The sequence below is a fragment of the Triticum aestivum genome, chromosome 6D (assembly GCF_018294505.1).
Source record: "Triticum aestivum cultivar Chinese Spring chromosome 6D, IWGSC CS RefSeq v2.1, whole genome shotgun sequence".
Classification (NCBI taxonomy): Eukaryota; Viridiplantae; Streptophyta; class Magnoliopsida; order Poales; family Poaceae; genus Triticum; species Triticum aestivum.
Genome location: NC_057811.1, coordinates 429,945,740 through 429,963,731, shown reverse-complemented (window position 1 = coordinate 429,963,731; position 17,992 = coordinate 429,945,740). Strand labels below are relative to the sequence as shown.

The following is a 17,992-nucleotide window of genomic DNA, read 5'->3' as shown; positions in this document are numbered from 1 at the left end:
CGGGCCTTTCTTGCGCCGCGCGGTGAGCTCCTCTACCTCCTCCCCCTCTCCGCTAGCTCGCTCGCGCTCCGTAGCGGCTCCCCCACGAGCGCCCGAACGCGCTGCCGCCTGCGCTCGTCGCCGGCGTGCCTCCGGTGACCAAATGGCCACGGGCCAGCGCCCGTTGCCTTCGCCTCCTAACGCACGACCCACCTAGCCTCTCCGTTCGCTCGCTAGCATGCTGCGTCGCCCTTTCCTCTGGCGTCCGACTCCGGTCGTCCGCCGACGAGCTCGCCGCGCTCGATTCCGGTCACCCCTGCCGCCACAACCACCACCGTTGGACGCGGCGCAGCCGTAGCTTTCGAATGCGACCGAAAACTCCCTGAACGGTGCCCTGTACGTGGATTCCGGCGAGGTCCCGAGCGCCTCCGCCGTGTTTTCGGTCGCCGGCGTTGCTCCGGCGCCGGCCACCGACGTGGCACACCTGGGGCCACCCCCTGGGTCACTGCCAGTGGGCCCCCTGGTCACCTGTTGACCAGTTGACCTGGTCAACTGGGCTGACTGGGCGGCCCCAGCCACTGACGTGCGGGCCCCGCCCCTTAAAATAAATAATTAAAATGATTTTATAATTAAAAGTAATTAGTTTAACTAATTAGTCACTGACATGTGGGGCCCATCCCTCTAATTATACTGTTAGTTTAGTTTAACTAAATGTTAGACTAACAGAGGCTGACATGTGGGTCCCACTGGACCCACCTGTCTGGTTTGACTGGTCAGCCGACCAGTTGACCTGCTGACGTCAGCATTACCTCATGCTGACGTCATAATTCATTTTTCTGAATATAAATAATTCCAGAAATTCAAATAAACTTTGAAAATTCATATCTTTTAAACCGTAACTCGGATGAAAATGTTTTCTATATGAAAGTTGCTCAGAACGACGAGACGAATCTGAATACGCAGTCCGTTCGTCCACCACACCTCCCTAACCTATCGAACTAGCAACTTTCCCCCTCCGGTCCGTCTGTCCGAAAACGCGAAACATCGGGAATACCTCCCGGATGTTCCCCCCCTTCACCGGTACCACCTACTGTCGCGTTAGGACACCCCTAGCACCGCTCATTGACATGTCACGCATCGTCATGCTTATGTTTGCTTTGTATTTACTGTTTCTTCCCCCTCTTCTCTCCGGTAGACTACGAGACCGACACTGCTGCTGCCCAGTTTGACTACGGAGTCGACGACCCCTCCTACTTGACAGAGCAATCAGGCAAGCCCCCCCCTTGATCACCAGATATCGCCTACTCTACTCTCTACTACTTGCATTAGAGTAGTGTAGCATGTTACTACTTTCGATATCCTATTCTGATGCATAGCCTATCCTTGCTACTACTGTTGTTACCTTTACCTGCAATCCTACATGCTTAGTCTAGGATGCTAGATTTCCATCAGTGGCCCTACATTCTTGTCCGTCTGCTGTGCTATACTATCGGGCCGTGATCACCTGGGCGGTGAACACGGGCATATACTTATATACTATATACATGACACATGTGATGATTAAAGTCGGGTCGGCTCGTAGGAGTACCCGCAAGTGGATCTTTGTGGCGGAGCGACAGGGCAGGTTGAGACCGCCTAGGTGAGAGGTGGGCCTGGCCCTGGTCGACGTTCGCGGATACTTAACACGCTTAACGAGATCTTGGTATTTGATCTGAGTCTGGCCATTTGGTCTATACGCACTAACCATCTACGTGGGAGTAGTTATGGGTATCCCGACGTCGTGGTATCAGCCGAAGCTCTTTTGACGTCAGCGACTGAGTGGCGCGCGCCGGATTGGACTGGAACGCCACTAGGCTAGGTCTGCTTCCGGCCGCGTACGCAACGTGCAGGTGTGCATAGGGCGATGGGCCCAGACCCCTGCGCGCATAGGTTTAGACCGGCGTGCTGGCCTCTCGGTTGAGCCTAGGTGGGGCTGCGACGTGTTGATCTTACGAGGCCGGGCATGGCCCAGAAAAGTGTGTCCGGCCAAATGGGATCGAGCGTGTTGGGTTATGTGGTGCACCCCTGCAGGGAAGTTTATCTATTCGAATAGCCGTGTCCCTCGGTAAAAGGACGACCCGGAGTTGTACCTTGAGCTTATGACAACTAGAACTGGATACTGAGTAAAATACACCCTTCCAAGTGCCAGATACAACCCGGTGATCGCTCTCTAACAGGGCGACGAGGAGGGGATTGCCGGGTAGGATTATGCTATGCGATGCTACTTGGAGGACTTCAATCTACTCTCTTCTACATGCTGCAAGATGGAGATGTCCAGAAGCTTAGTCTTCGACAGGACTAGCTATCCCCCTCTTATTCCGGCATTCTGCAGTTCAGTCCACTGATATGCCTCTTTACTCATGTACCCATGCATATGTAGGGTAGTCCCTTGCTTGCGAGTACTTTGGATGAGTACTCACGGTTGCTTCTCTCCCTCTTTTTCCCCCTTTCCTTTCTATCTGGTTGTCGCAATCAGACGTTGGAGCCCAGGAGCCAGACGCCACCGTCGACGACGACTCCCACGGCACTGGTGGTGCCTACTACTACGTGCAGGCCGCTGACGACGACCAGGAGTAGTTAGGAGGTCCCAGGCAGGAGGCCTTGCCTTTTCGATCGTTGCTACTTTTGTGCTAGCCTTCTTAAGGCAAACTTGTTTAACTTATGTCTGTACTCAGATATTGTTGCTTCCGCTGACTCGTCTATGATCGAGCACTTGTACTCGAGCCCTCGAGGCCCCTGGCTTGTATTATGATGCTTGTATGACTTATTTATGTTTTAGAGTTGTGTTGTGATATCTTCCCGTGAGTCCCTGATCTTGGTCGTACACATTTGCGTGCATGATTAGTGTACGGTCAAATCGGGGGCGTCACACCCTCCTTCCGAAAAAGCTTGTCCTCGAATGGATGTAAGCTTTTTCGGACGAAGGGAGCATGAAATTATGATATCATACATGTGTATATACCCAAAAACAATTATACTATACATATATAAGAGTTCACCAGAAGTTCAAAGCACCTCAAACATGATAAAAATTACATTAAGATCCCCGAGCCACTGAGTGCCCACTACAACTGCCAAAACGAGACATCGGCACGCCCTTGTCGCCGCATCCATACCAGTCTTTTTGGCCATGTCGATGACATATGGAAAGTCTTCGTGCACATGCCTCTAAGGACCAGCGCCCTTGAACCCTTAAATCGATCTAAAGAACCTAACATCAAATCTTGTTGTCGTGTACGCACAAGGAGAAACCCTAACTCGCTGCCCCCAATAGGTGGCAGAAATCTACGGCAGAGTTCCTTCTAATCCGTCACGATGGACAAACTTGATGAGGATCGGAGCCCGGAAGACCGACTTGAAGAAGAAGCAGCATCATTCGTCCAAGCGCCGCTCCTGCGAGGACTAGAAGTCTAACCTATCTACTAGCCGGAGCCGAAGCATCCGATTTCCCTCCCCGCCGTCGACCATCGGAGCGGCAGGCAGAGGGAAGGTGAATCCACGGACTCGCCAGCGTAGGTCGAGTGGAAGGAAGAGGAGAAATACATCTATCTCTTTTGCGGGTAGAAATACCTTTATCTGAAAGTGGTGAATATTACATACATATATAAAAAAGTATTGTTTTGCAATCATGTCTTTTTTAATAATCATGTCATCATTACCACATTTACATACTAGTAGGATTTTCCGTTTAGTAATCGATGACTAGGACGTCATTCTTCTCTTGCAGTAGCGAAATTTCTCAAATATGAAATGCACTGCCAAAATCATCTCGTTTCTTTATATATGCTCCCCTGTCTCAAAATATAAGACGTTTTTTCACATTATGAATCTTCTTTCTCGAAACACTCTTACCCAGCCATTCTCTTGCGAATCCGGATGCTGAAAATCTGGAACCGAACCAACAGTATATATTCTGCGGTTGGGCACAAGTCAGGATTCGATCGATCCTCGCTTTTTGAACCCGGGCAGAAAGCGCGTACTAGCTCGCTGGCCCGGCATAGCTTTGGACGCTTGGGGCGCCGCTGGAAAAGAGGTGGGCGGCGGCGCCCGCTGTCGGAGACACGAGCAGGCTACAGCGGCGGCAAAATCATTCCCGTGCATGCATACGTAAAAGTGGGCGCCTGCGGTGGTGGTACGGGCACGATCGATCGGCCGAACCTTCACCTTCCGGCCACCACGGTGGTGGGCTGGGCACCCCCCGCTGATCGAGTGCTTAGGAGCCGTGATCACCGTCTCAATCGTGCTATGCGCCCGCACCCGACCCAACCAACCTTCCCCAGCTCAGTGACAGTGTGCCGGACCGACCATCACCGTGACGCACGCCCGTCTCCGGTCATGGGTGTAGTGGGCTCGTCGCTAACACACTAGGTTTGATAAGAGTTGCTGCCATTTTCGTTTGAGAGTATGCCATCTTTTGTCGAGGAAGGCGGTTGATTAACTGAAAACGAGCCGTGAGTGGCATAGCCCAAGGTCAGTGGTCAGTGGGGCAGTGATGCTTCCATAAATAAAAGCTAGGCTACGTACGGCGCTGTCCTCCGGCCGATCTGGCCGACCTCTGTCTCTGCCTTTTCAGCGTGGAAAGCCTGTAGTTTAGTGCTCGGAGTCTATGCGAGTGGGTCGGTCAACCGGGATCGACTGCGGCAAGTAGCTGAAAGAACACATGTGCAGAGGGGGGAGGAGCTAGTATTAGATGATAGTGTGAGCCCATCTCTCTATCACAAATTCACGGTCATCGCCATCTAGCATCGGACACGCATGCGCTGCGACAGATTCACACGAATGCAGAAATTTAAACTGAAACTTTGCAAGAAAAAAAAATCGAAAAAAAAAGTTTGCAACAAACAGATGGAACATGCATCGTGTGGCATTAATTGTAAAGCGTGCGACACGAACCCTACCATGGTTGGACCATCCATGCCATCCATGTCGGTGAGACTACATTCGTATTACTACATCCCAAATAATTCTGCCCGACACTGGTCCTCCCGCTGGCCGGACAGTACTACTACTAGGACGACGACGTAGCACGCCGCACCGACACAAACATCCGTCTGCCTGTCCATCGCTGCTCGTACGTACGTATTCCTACTTGTTACTCCAGGTAGAGTAGTAGTAGCTGAACGCAATCAGGCCTCCGGACTCGTCCCATCCCTGCTTCTTCAGGGCAAATTTGACAAATTTGACCTATAGACGAAATCAAATCACAGAATGAACTACCCGTGAAATTATTTCATGCGGCTGACCTTTTTGTGTGACGCCCGACACGAAGGCGCCACACTACACTGTGCAACGCCTCACAGATAGGCGCTACACGACCAGCGTCGCACCCGTGTGATCAGAAAATTACTAAGTCAGTGTGCAGCGCCTGAGAGCTAGGCGCCACACTATACAGTGTAGCGCCTAGCTCCCAGGCGTTGCACTAGTGCAGCGCCTGAGAGTTAGGCGCCACGGGTCAGCCGCGTGAAATAGTTTTACGGATAGTTCATTCTGTGATTTGATTTCGTCTATAGGTTAAATTTGTCAAATTTGCCCTTCTTCGAAGCTGCAAAACGATTTCTTCCCTTCTTTGATCTCTCTCGACCGGTTGAATCAGGAGCAGTGCACGGCGCGTCGTCCCTTGTCCCTTCTGGGAAATGCCGGGTCGAATTTTGCCGCGAATCTACACGAGCGCAGCAGCAGCCAGCACGGCACGGTAGATGCGGCCAAGAACGCACGGCGCCCAAATCCATCTGCCGCCGCGTTGGATGCCATATACTAGATCACGGGTCGGATTATCTGAGGGCGGAGTGTCGAGCAAGCACTAGTAGATGGAAGATGGACAAAAGAGAACAGCTAGGATTTTTCGAACACGGGCGTCAATGTCAAACAGTAGGCTGGTGGATGGCCACTTTATTATCCGTTGCGGTTGGGCGCATGCATGTGGGATGCGGCCAAGATTGCACCAACGCGTGCGATGTTGCATGATGATCACGCCTGGCACGGCAGCAGCTGAAACCTAAACGCGGTTGGTTTTGGGCCTAACACTGGAGAGGCTTCTCCACTTGCAGGCAGATCGCGAGAAAGTACCTTCGGTTGGTCGCTTGCCAGTGGACAAAATCAGCGACGGCAGTGAACAATGAACAACGACGAACATTCTACATCAGTCCTTTTCTTTTCTGATTGCACAAACAGCCATCTCGGTGACTCGGTTATTAGCATACATGGACTGAGACTTCAGAATGGGACACGGTCGCAGGGTAGTACAACGTCAGCGCGACAATTTTTTTTGCCGAATAGCTAACAGACAGGCCAAGAAGCACAACTGGCTCAGTGCAGTCCTCAGCCATTAAGCATCCGTCAAAAGAATCGCGAAATCATTGCTGGGTACCCAGTTTCCTACGCAGTTCTGGGACATCAATATGTTACAAAAATGCGCCGTACCGGAGCCAGCCCCCAACTCAAACTTTTTAATGGAAAAGAAAAGATGTGGGTAGCAGATTATACAAGGGAAAACACGAGGCGCGGCACTGTGCAAATGAATAACAGAAAAGCAGCCGTGCTTGCTGACAAACATGTACTCCCAGATACTGCTAGAAAACATCCCATCGAGCGGCTGGTCAATTCAAAAGAAAGAACACGGCGCTGGTACCTTTTTTTAGAATGATCACTCATGCTGTAGTACATCTGCAGGGATAAAACAGTACTGCACGTAAACATGCCTTTGTCATTACCAGAAAGCGATTATGGGAAATTGAAGCAGCATATATGCACGGATTCCTGGCTGCATCACGTGCCTGTCCCACATTTCCAACTTGACCTAAAAAAAATCAGGTGCTACCAAGAAAGAGAGCGTCGTCTCCTTACAACTACTACGGACAACCACTCTTTAATTTCCAAGATACAATAACGATAAGAACAGACCAAAATATGAGGTTTTCAGCAGGAAAACCCCAAACCTGGCAAGTATTTTTGGCTCAAGCTTCCACTCTGAAACCGGACCAATTTCTTTTTTCTTTTTGAACCGGAATACTCATTCCATTACTAAACCCGCGCAGCGCAATCGCTGGCGACCAGCACCGAAACAAAGTCTGGAGCTAAAGCAACATACCACACAATTTCTAGCTAAAGCAACATACCACACAATTTTGTAGCATGACCTGACAGCTAAAAATTACGGACCGACGATGTAATACCATATTGGTGAATCAAGCGGAAACATCCAATCTACAGAAAGAATGTACCGAGTTTCAAACATCCAAACATAAGCATGTGCTTATATTAGAAACGACTAGCTACAAAATAAACAACCAGATGTGAATTTGCATCAAGACAGGCTCACTATTTTTAATTTGATGTGAATTTAATCGTGGCACTGCAAGCTTGTCAACCTTAAGCATGCCTCCAACCAACACAGTTATATAATGTGTGTGCTATGCTGACAAAGTGACGACGTTAACCTTAAAATCAGGACATTATTCAAACAAGTCAAAACCTTGAAATCAGAACTACTGTCAAGAAAACTATTTGTCTTAACTACCATTGTAAAGGCCCTGAATTGGAGTAACTTTATCACAACAAACCGCTGAGCACAGATCAAGAACAAGCCATTTCTCATGTTAGCCAGCATGCAACTTTTAGCATGACACAACAGAGCTAAAAATTACTGACCGATAACGTATATACCATCTTGGTGAATCAAACAGAAACATGCAATCAACAGCGAAGAACGTACTGAGTTTCAAACATCCTAACATAAGCATGGGCTTATACCAGAAACGGCTAGCTACGAATTGAACAACCAATTGCGAATTTGCTTCAGGACAGGCTCGCCATTTTAAATTTGATGCAAATTTAATAGTGGCACTGCAAGCTTGTGAACCTTAAGCATGCCTCCAACCAGCACAGTTATATAATGTGTGTGCTATGAGTGACAACGTTAACCTTAAAATCAGGACATTATTCAAACAAGTCAAAACTACCGTCAAGAAAATTATTTGTCTTAACTACCATCGTAAAGGTCCTGAATTGGAGTAATTTTATCAAGATACAGTTAGATAATCAAAAGGCTCTATTTTAGGGAGCTCAGTAAATTTAAGTTATGTCGTATCTATTTGACAAAATTACAATAAATAATGTTCAGTTGGATAAGCCAATAGGAGTACTGCATTTCACTAGAATCAAGTTCGGAAAAGTAAAAGATTGGTTACCTGCTTCTTGGAGAAGTTATAGGTTTCCAGCATTTCCTTCAAAAATTATTTACTGCACACATAGTCAAACTAATAGGTTGTAAGGTGAAAGAATGGTATCACACTGACCATCTGATCAAACAAATTCTTGAGCTGTCACCTACAAGAGCCTCTACCCTACAGCTTGCTGAAGACAATGAATAATAAACACTAACATGCTTTGCAGTTCATATAAAACCACCTTCCAGAATAAGCAACACCGCACAATTAATCAATGAGACTGAATCCTGAAACAAAAACAAAGCACCAACAAAACAAGAAATGGCAACTTGGAGAAATATTCCAAACAATATCGAGAGTCATAACAACTCCCTCCGTAACAAAATGTAAGACGTTTTTATGCCCTATGCAAAACTAAAAAATGTCTTACATTTTGGTGCAGAGGGAATACCATATAACCACACCCAAATGGGAAAATGCTAGCAAGTGCTACATCACAAAAAAAGAAATGCATCACAATGTCATCACAGAAGTGTCAGAGAGGTGTATCAAGTCTGAACAGAAAGTACTGATAAGAATTCCATTATTTCCCATGGTGATATGATCTGCAATGACTACCCATGGTGATATGATCTTCAATGACTACCCATGGTTTAACCAGTATTACATGGCACAGCTTACACCTTGATGAGAATTGAGAGGTATATAGCAATCAATGAAATGAATGAATTACTTGAAGGGTCAGCAGCTATGTTGGACTTGCAAACTAAATGCTCAGAGCTGACAACTGTTACAGCTGAGTCAACCATTCCAACATCTTGACTGGATGCTACTTCTTAGAAGAAGCCTTTATCCGTGATATAAGGCTTTCCCCAGCATCACCCAAGCCATCCAATCCCACCAGTTTTGTCCCAAAATCTCGGTACAGTGTACTCAACCGCTGCTCGTCGCCTTCCATTGCAGCTAGCTCAGTTACATTCTCCCGCATTATTAGGCCGTACAGGAAAAGTGAACCAGAGCCTAACTTTCTGGCACCAATTCCAACACGCAGCAATGATGCTGAATCAGGTTCAGATATAGATGGGTCATGCAGAACTGAGAAGCCACCGAAAGCAACATCAGGGGTACGGAAGAGATCATCCAAATCAATGTTATCATCTTTAACAATATCTTTGACTTCATAACTGACAACTGTTTTCTCAGATAAGTCAACCTTTTTTGCTCTCTTTCTAGCGGCTCTTACAATATTGGCAGCCTCTCTGTACCCACTAAGCAGAGCTCCATGCATCGTTGCAGGGTACCGCCTATTTGTTGCCTCCCCGGCGAAGAAGATTCTATCACCAACACTCTCAGCCAAAATATCATAATCATCACCGGAAGACCCAATAGCCACATGGGAATATGATCCATATGAAAACTTGTCAGTGCCCCATCGAGTACATATTGCCTGCAGTGGGTTTGGTACCTCGATCCCCATGGGTGAAAATATATTTTTAAGTGTGTCTAACACCCTCTCGACATTTTCCATTGGTGACTTCTTCTCAAAACTGATAGCAGATTCCCCAGCAACAAGGGCAACGAGCAGTGGACCTCCTGAGACTGAAGAATAGCTATAGAACAGGAAGAATTCACCTCGTTGACTAGAGTCCTCAGTCAAATGCCCAAATGTATCAATCCTACCATCCCAGAAGTCAAAAGGGAATAACATCACAACCTTATTAAGAAGCCCAAAACCCAATCTCTGAATGGCCTCTCGTTTCTGAACTGGCAGCTCCGGCACAAAATCAATGTCCCCCTTCTTAAGCACACCAAGGGGAACAGTGCAGAGCGCCATATCACCACGGAATGTCTGCTTATCAGTGTAGACCAACACACCATCACACCCATACTGTATCCTTCGCACATTCTGTCCATAGAATATCGGGACGCCATCAGCAAGTGCTCGGACAAATTGGGAATTGCCACCAGGTATAAAGCAGTGGTCGCCACCCATTTCGTATGGATCATCCTGGTCCCAGAAGGCCATGGAGAGATCAGCAAGAGGAGCGGCATTGGCATACTCCAGGTTGGCCAGATGCCAATCAAGAAGCATCCGTTCCTCTGGCTCAGCGGCAACACCATGCGCTGCCCGGAATGCCTCGAGTGCCATGCCAAGTGACACATCCACACCGTGTGGGACACTATCTGCGATAACCTGCCTCAGCTGGCAAACCTTGTCAAGAAGCTGGTTAAAGGCAGCTTCAACACGACCATCCATGTCAGGGTCAACTGGGCGGCCATCCGGAAGATACAGCGGGCACTTGTCCCGCACCTTGTGAAGTGGGAACCCAAGCTGCCGTGCTATGACACCAAGGGGGTTCCCATTAATACCAGTGAGCACACTGCCTCCCAGATCAGCAGAAGCAGCAATGTCAGGATAGTCTGCTGCAGAGGACCGCATTGTCTTAGTAAACACACGGCCACCTGGGCGGAGTCGGCCTTCGACGATGGCAACCTTGAAGCCAAGGGACATAAGGTGGCGTGCGGCGGCGAGGCCAGCAAAGCCAGCACCCACGATGAGGACAGAAGGGGGAGGATGGGAGGGAGGGGGGATTGGTGGTAGGGAGACAATGGAGGGGGCGAGGCCGAAATTGATGTAGGCATGGTCCGATAGGAAGGAGTGTGCGGCGGCGACGAGGGGCGCATGCTCGGCGCGGATGGATGCGAGCGCGGCGTTGGCCGCGACGGGGGAGAGGGGATTAGAGCGCCACAGCGCGAGAATATGGTTGCGCACGACGAGGTAGTTGGCCTGGTCGGCGCCACCTATGAGCGGGATGACGGCGGCGGCGACCTCGTCCTCGGAGAGGGTATCCGCGGGGAACCCCGCGGCGAGCGCGATGGTGGCCTCGGAATCCAGCTCCCGCGCCAGGCGGAGGGAGGAGTTGGTCGGCGGGCGGCCGCGGCGGCGCGGGATGCCGGCGAGGTGCGCCGCGGTGGCCCCCGACGAGGAGGATGCGCGGAGGACGCGGACGCCGGCCGTGGGGATCATGCCGGGGAACTGCTTCTTGCGGCGGCGGCGCTTCCGCGCGACGGTGGAGTCGTCGACGGCCGCGGTGGCGGAGGGGGCGGACGGGGTCGGGGAGGACGTGGGCGCGTCCTCCTCCATGGGCTCCGCGGCGTCTCCCCCGGCCGCGCCGTCCTCCATGGGCTCCGCGGCGGCGTCCTGGTCCATGGGGACGAGAGCTAGATGCCCCTCGGCTTCGGGCGCGTCGGGCGGAGGCAAGGGCGGCGGCTGCGCCCCGTTGCCTTCCTCCATTGGGGTCTCCGGGGAGGGATGCGGCGAGCTTCCCTCGGCGACTAGATTTGGGAATTGGGAGGGTTCAGGGGTTGGTTTAGGGCCAGAACTGTGCGGGGCGAAGGGAGAGTCGGGACGGGAGGGAAGAGGTGTCTGGCCCTGTGGAATGTGTTTCCGTAAAACATGCATGAAAGAGTACTTCACCTCTCCCCGTTTCCGTGCCTAGTAGACGCATCCGTTCCCTCATCTCTGAACACGTGTCTCAAACAAAAAAAGAGTCTGAACATAGAAGCTTCACCTGGACTCCCCACGGCACTGCGCCGCTGTCTCCCCGAAGGCCGAAGCTTAGGGATGGAGGGGCGTACCCTACTCCGCGACCAGGCGGCACCCAGCGCGTCCGCCCCCACTGGCCGCTCCGCCTCGCAGGCGACGGGGGACGAGGCCGCGGCTGAAGTCGGTGAGCGCGCGCCGCCGCCGCAGCCCCGTTCGTTTTCTAAATCTCTCTCGATCTAGGCCTCCTGGCTGGCTCCTGAACTGCACCCCCGTTCGTTTTTCTCCGTTCCTGCTTACGAATCCGTGTCTCTCTGTTGTCGTATCATCACTAGGCCATCCCCTGATGCGTGCTTCTGAGCTTGAGGCCACTGATCACCATGCAGTCCTGTAAAAAAAGCATGCGTTTTTTTTCTTTGCAGAATTATCAAAAAGGAGCTGTGTCTCATGCAATTCAAAGGATTTACAGGCCATGTCAGAAGATTCTGCTAAAACGTTGCTAGAGCAGGTTTTCTTTTCTTCCCATGCTTTGCTATAGTAAAAAAAAAAACTTGATTAAGACCGGTTATGTTGACTGACCTCCCTTGAAAACAGGTGACTGGCTGGGAGGTGAAAAATGAGGGTGACATTCTGAAGTTGCACAGGGCATGGAAGGTGAAGAGCTTTGCGAAAGGGCTTGAGTTCTTTCAGCTTGTTGCTGCTGTTGCGGAGGAAGAAGGGTCTCCTTTCTTTTGCTCTGTTCTTCGGATTCACGTTGTCTCGTTGTTCAGAATTCAGTTTTTTAAATGTCCCCTGTTCTCACCGCATTGGAATTTAACAATATCATTGGCACATACGGACCACAGCAAGTCGATGCACTGCTTACTACTCCCTATCTATCAAAACACAAGACGCTTTTTGATACAAAGGAAGTATCAAAAAACGTCTTATATTTTGATACGGATGGAGTATTATCAAAGAGGAGTTATTCACTTCCTGTCCTACAGTCCTAAATCCCCACTGTAATATTTAACAATATCATTTGGCACATACAGGCCGCAACAAGTAAATGCTGCTAACTATTATATATGTTCAGTATGCCAGTATCTTCACTTCTTCACAGTGATATTAATTGTTTGTGTTGTTAACTGGACTCCACATAATAGACAGCATAGCTACCCAGCCCTCACCAAACCTGGCACCTCCTAAACTGTTATGTTATCAACGGACGACTCCAAGCTTTCAGAAGATATATTTCCCCTCATATATCCATGGTGTCATAATCAAACTACTTTTGTTCAAACTTTGCTACCTTATGTGTTGCATTTGGTATTGCAGTTATATTTAGCATGATGAGAGGCCGTATTTCTACATTTCTAAACGAAAATACCCCTGAAATTGGCCAAGAGATTTTGTATTTCACCCAGAATCCAACAAATTTCTTGGCACTTTTTTTTTGTTTCAGTAACAATCTTGGCAAATTATGTTTAAAACTTTAAATGGATATGCTTTTCCAGGTCACCACCCAGATCTTCATCTTGTTGGTTGGAATAATGTGAAAATTGATGTGTGGACTCACTCAGTCAGTAAGTGTTCCATATGGTTATTTGACTTGAGATTTCACTCTAGGATTTCACGCATTATCTTTAGTTAAAATCTCTTTTAAAACTGGAGTACTTATTTCACTATTTTTTGAAATTGTAATAATAGTCACCTCCGTTGATTTCCGAGAATAACGGAGCAGCATTGTTATAGTAGATTATTAAATCCCTTGGACCTGGAAAACCAATTGTTTTGTTGTATTCTATTCTGAACAGCAATGGTTTACTAGTTATTCATTTGCTGTTTTATGAACTCTGACGGGCTGACAATGATATGATGTGAACTAATTAGAGGTCTTTTGATCATGCAAAATTGGTAGGTAGGCGCTTGATGCCTATCAGCAGTTGGCCATTGTCATGATAAAACTTATTTTCGTTTAGGGAAATCCAATCAACTTAAATGAACAAGAACGAGCCATACAATACGGAGTGAAAATAGTAAGTATAACAGTTCATTCATCGTCAACTGGTGCTAAAAAAACATAAAAGCACAATAAGGACTCACAGGCATGTTTGTTTATTGTGGTAACAGGTGGTTTAACAGATAATGATTTCATCCTTGCTGCAAAGATCAATGAACTCAAGCTAGGAGGCCTTTTGAGCAAGAAAAAATCTACTGCCCAGGAGTAGCTCTCGTGAATCAAAAGATATATTTTTGTATTTTGTGACAATTGCATATGCCACTCCAAAAGCAGGTACTTCGACCATTGAGTTTCACTTCGCCTGTGATCATATCTATCTGTCCTGGGTGATGCATTTCTCTGATGATACGATTTGGGTCACCAATACTTTTCTGTTCTTCTGAATGTGTTCCGTAGTTTGAAGGCGGCTTACTTACTGTGTATGCAATTGCATAGATATATGATGTAGCGTGTCACCAAAACTCTCTAGCCTTTTTAGGATCTGTTTTGCATTGTGATAGCCTTTCGAATTCGAGGTTTGACCCAAAAATATCACTACAACTATTAGAGATTTTCCTAACGAACTAAATTGTACAATCCAACACAGTTTGAAGAAACAACACACGACTGAGTTTTGTTACTAGAGCATTTTGGATAGGATAGACCAAAAAATATTGATGCAGTAGTTGATCTGGATCCTACATAGATGCTGATGGGCAAGAACTGAAGTGGTGAGAAGGGCCTATCTGAACTCAAATATTTCAGAATTCGATCTTGCAGGCAGATATTACATGGACTTGGCCTCAATGGGTAGGGTCGGCCATGACTAAGCATGTCAGCAAGAAAGGATAATTTACGTTTAGGAATTTATGAATGAAAATGAATTATTGTGAGCTAGCTTCAAGTAAGATGAGTCGTAGGATTAACACAAAAAAGAATAGCCACATTTCTGAATTTGTAAGGAGAAAGGAGAGTCATATTCACCAAGGTTGAAGTCCTTGGTTGCATTTTTATTTCTCATACAATAGTAACCTTCATGAAAATTATACATGAAAAAGTTGCCTAAAAAATGATAAGCTACCAAAAACATTGAGTTTGTTAGAGTTAGTATGATGAAGTAGCAAATTTTTAACATTTAATCCATTCTAGATTGGCCCCACTATTACTTTTTTTCCTGTTTGCTAGTAATTTTAATCACTTCACTTGACATTTAATTATCTTCCAAGTGCACCACATCAGAGATGTGGTAGCTAATGGTGCTCGAAGATGTAGTATATCCAACACCATACGTAAAATCACAAACACACATTGAGTTTGTACCCCAATCGCCACCCCCGATGTAATCGAAAAATCACCGTATGAACCCTAGAAGCCGTCGGTGCAGAATCGATGGATTCAAGTGTTCATCGCCAGTGTTTCCCCTAATCCAATCCCCCACCTCCGATGTGTTCAATCCCCTCCCTAACTCTCCAATCGTGTGCTCAAATCAAATCTAGCCCGAGTCAAAAACAGTAATCTAGAGACAGGGCAAGGACTTACCACCATGGCTGATGCGCTCCGGTGGAGTTCTGCAGTCGCTCCGGTGGTCGCCGCCGTCTTGGATCGTCCTGCAGCCGCTCCGGTGGTCGCCGCCGCCGGTGTGAGTGGGGAAGAGGGGAGAGAGCGGTGAGGAAGGGAGGTGTGGGTAATTTATGACGCGGCTTCAGGAAACAACGCAACGTCTCGAGACCACATCCACGCGTGCAACCGCCCATGCCCACGTGCCTAGGGTTGCACCGCTCGCGCCTGGCTCCACAAAAACGGCCGATTTGAGTGTTCCTCTGGATGCAGCCCAGAGGTGCTTTAAGTTTCGTGCGGGCCAACTTTTAGATGCGACCCGAGCAACCAAACAGGCCAAAACTGCCCGCGCGGGCCTAATGCAGGTAACCATACGAATCCTTGATGTATTTCAACATGCTCTGCTTCTGGATGGGGACTATATGATGATAGTGTTATTCTAAAGGTGAGATGCCACCACCATGTTTCTGTAGCTCACATCTGTCTGTACTCATTAGACAGAACTTGTATCAAAATAAGAATACTGATAACCTTAATTTAATTCCATTGCTAAACTTGCACTGTTGCAGTTTTTGTTCTGTGCTTCTCCAAATTCTCTCCTGGCCATCGTCTATCTCTCCTACATAGCTAGCCCGGTGCCATGTCAGTAGCTAAGCCAAAACTTTTAAGATGCTTGTGTAGCAAAATGCATCTGGAGAAGCTCATTTATCTTTCAGTTACTCTGCATAAAGTGTAATATTCTGTTTGGTTTTGGTTACTGGTGATGGTCTATGTCTCCAGGCTTTAAAAAAATGATGGCTATGCTCAACCTTCTCAATACTAACCGACAATAACAACTCAGCTGTATCCAGCATTTCCTATTCATTGGTTATAACAATTGATTTGTATGTAGGATTCGTCCAGTATATATTCTGGGATAAATGATGGTTTGGCGATGCTATTGGTTCTTCATGAGAAGTTCAAGGAGGATTTGATATTATTTTATTGTTAATGAGTCATGCCAGTAAGCTTTCTGTATTTGTTCGCCGTGAGGAGCAATGGGGCATTGCACACTTACCTATGTATACTGCTACCTGATTATCGTTGGTCTTTTGTATAAAGGCCTTGCTATCATTATGTATGGTCCTTCTTCCCTAATGTGTATTATGAATGGTCTTTTGACCTGTGGAATGTATTCCTAATCCTGATCTATAGAACTGCCTTTCTGAACTTGATATCTCAGTTGTACTAGACAATGCTTATTTGGCCAAATGCTCATGGGTTCAGTTACTTGATCCATTGCTTTCGGTATCAAACTGTCCGCTACTTTGAGCATCTGGCTGCATACTCTATTATTTGTATTTGGTGCACTGGACCAAGAGCGCACAGAGGGAGCTCTTCTCCGCCACGCCTAGGACAGGAACAGGGAAAATCCACCACGGTGCCACCAATGAACAAGGTAAACACGAGCTATCGGTCGCTTATAAATTCCTTACTTCTGTAGTGTCGATCTAGGGTTCATGTGAGTGGATCTTACTGTTCTTTGGACTTTTGGCCGTGTATAAAAATGCTGCTTGGTTGTCAGTAGTAGCTGCAGTTCTATTGTTGTCAGTAGTATGCACTGGTCCGATGTCAGAACCCATGAAGATCCATGACAGTCCATCTGGGTATATTGATGAGGTTGTGTAGAATGCTGCTACTGAATGTTTGAAATATATTCACGACAAGATGGATTGAGTTTGATTGCCCGATGGTAAAGAAGATGCAGGCTGAGATAAAGCTTCTATCAGTTAATGTTGAAGATAGGGACATGACAATCAAGGCTCTGAAAAAGAAGATGAGAAAGTATATGAAGCAAGGGCTTTGGTTTGTGTGCAGATAACATGTTTCATTCTGCAAATCGTCTTAACGATTTGTGGCTAATGGTCTGTCTCTGGGTACTACTCCTATCGAAGTTAATGCCAACTGGGCTCTCTATTTATATTAGATATGGGCCACTGTTTAATTAGTCACCTTGCCTCTCTTGCACTTAACATTTTTTAATTAGACTTCTCACTGTAATTATCCAGCACTGCTTGGCCTCTCATTTTGATTAGCCTATCATTAAAATTGGAAACACCGGAATTGACGCTTGCGTATGAGTGCATACAGGTTGTCCTTGGGATTTCCTTTGTAGCAAACTCGATGGGTTGTAGATACGCTTTCTTAGGGCATTGTTCTTTGTACAATACATGAAGCGATCTGCTCGTGTGTGTGTGACTTTGTCTGATTTTTAGGCTTTGGATTTTCTGTTGGTTTATCTAATAACTCATGGTAGCATTTGATTTATTTTTTATCAATTACTATGTCTCAGTTGTCGAACAGGACAGTAAGAGTCTGTAATAAAATTCTTGCACAACAAAGATCGCTGTCGTTCAGTTGCCCAGAGCCCCAGACCTTTGTTTTCGTGGTATAGATCCAACTAATGTCAACTTTAGTACTCTGGAAAATCATATAACTCTTCTGAAATTTCCCATGGCACAAGCCGAGGCAAGCATCAGGTTCGGCAGCCATTCCGCCCTGGAATGCTGGTAGCACTACATTCGCACAATCTCTTGCCAGTTTCCTTGGCTTGCTGCCGCAATATATTTACACTGTACTGCGTAGCAAATTGGCAAATCAATATAGGTTCACCGTTAAGCTCTAACCGAATTTTGCTTGGTCTCTGAATCGATTTCCAATTTTGGTTCACGTGTGTCGTTCAACCAG

At 47.2% G+C, this 17,992-nt stretch overlaps 2 protein-coding genes across 15 annotated transcripts; one reads left to right on the top strand and one right to left on the bottom strand.

Annotated features, from left to right (window-relative positions):
• Nucleotides 1–8,505: 8,505 nt before the first annotated feature.
• On the bottom strand, nucleotides 8,506–11,628 carry LOC123145588 (lysine-specific histone demethylase 1 homolog 1). The gene has a single exon (XM_044565048.1). The coding sequence runs from the start codon at nucleotides 11,476–11,478 to the stop codon at nucleotides 9,013–9,015; it is 2,466 nt and encodes an 821-aa protein (XP_044420983.1). The 5' UTR covers nucleotides 11,479–11,628; the 3' UTR covers nucleotides 8,506–9,012.
• Nucleotides 11,629–11,640: 12 nt separating this feature from the next.
• On the top strand, nucleotides 11,641–16,454 carry LOC123145589 (pterin-4-alpha-carbinolamine dehydratase 2, mitochondrial). 14 transcript variants are annotated; one of them, XM_044565050.1, is made up of 7 exons: nucleotides 11,641–11,941; nucleotides 12,150–12,235; nucleotides 12,322–12,446; nucleotides 13,225–13,292; nucleotides 13,689–13,745; nucleotides 13,840–14,002; nucleotides 16,158–16,454. In XM_044565050.1, exons 1-5 carry the CDS (start codon nucleotides 11,641–11,643, stop codon nucleotides 13,709–13,711), a joined length of 603 nt encoding a protein of 200 aa, XP_044420985.1. In that variant the 3' UTR covers nucleotides 13,712–13,745; nucleotides 13,840–14,002; nucleotides 16,158–16,454. The 14 variants fall into 14 exon arrangements, 3 of the variants coding, with proteins under 3 accessions (XP_044420985.1, XP_044420987.1, XP_044420984.1); XR_006472338.1 differs by having other exon boundaries at nucleotides 11,697–11,914; nucleotides 12,322–12,381; nucleotides 13,224–13,292; XR_006472337.1 differs by having other exon boundaries at nucleotides 11,697–11,914; nucleotides 13,224–13,292.
• The last annotated feature ends 1,538 nt before the right edge of the window (nucleotides 16,455–17,992 follow it).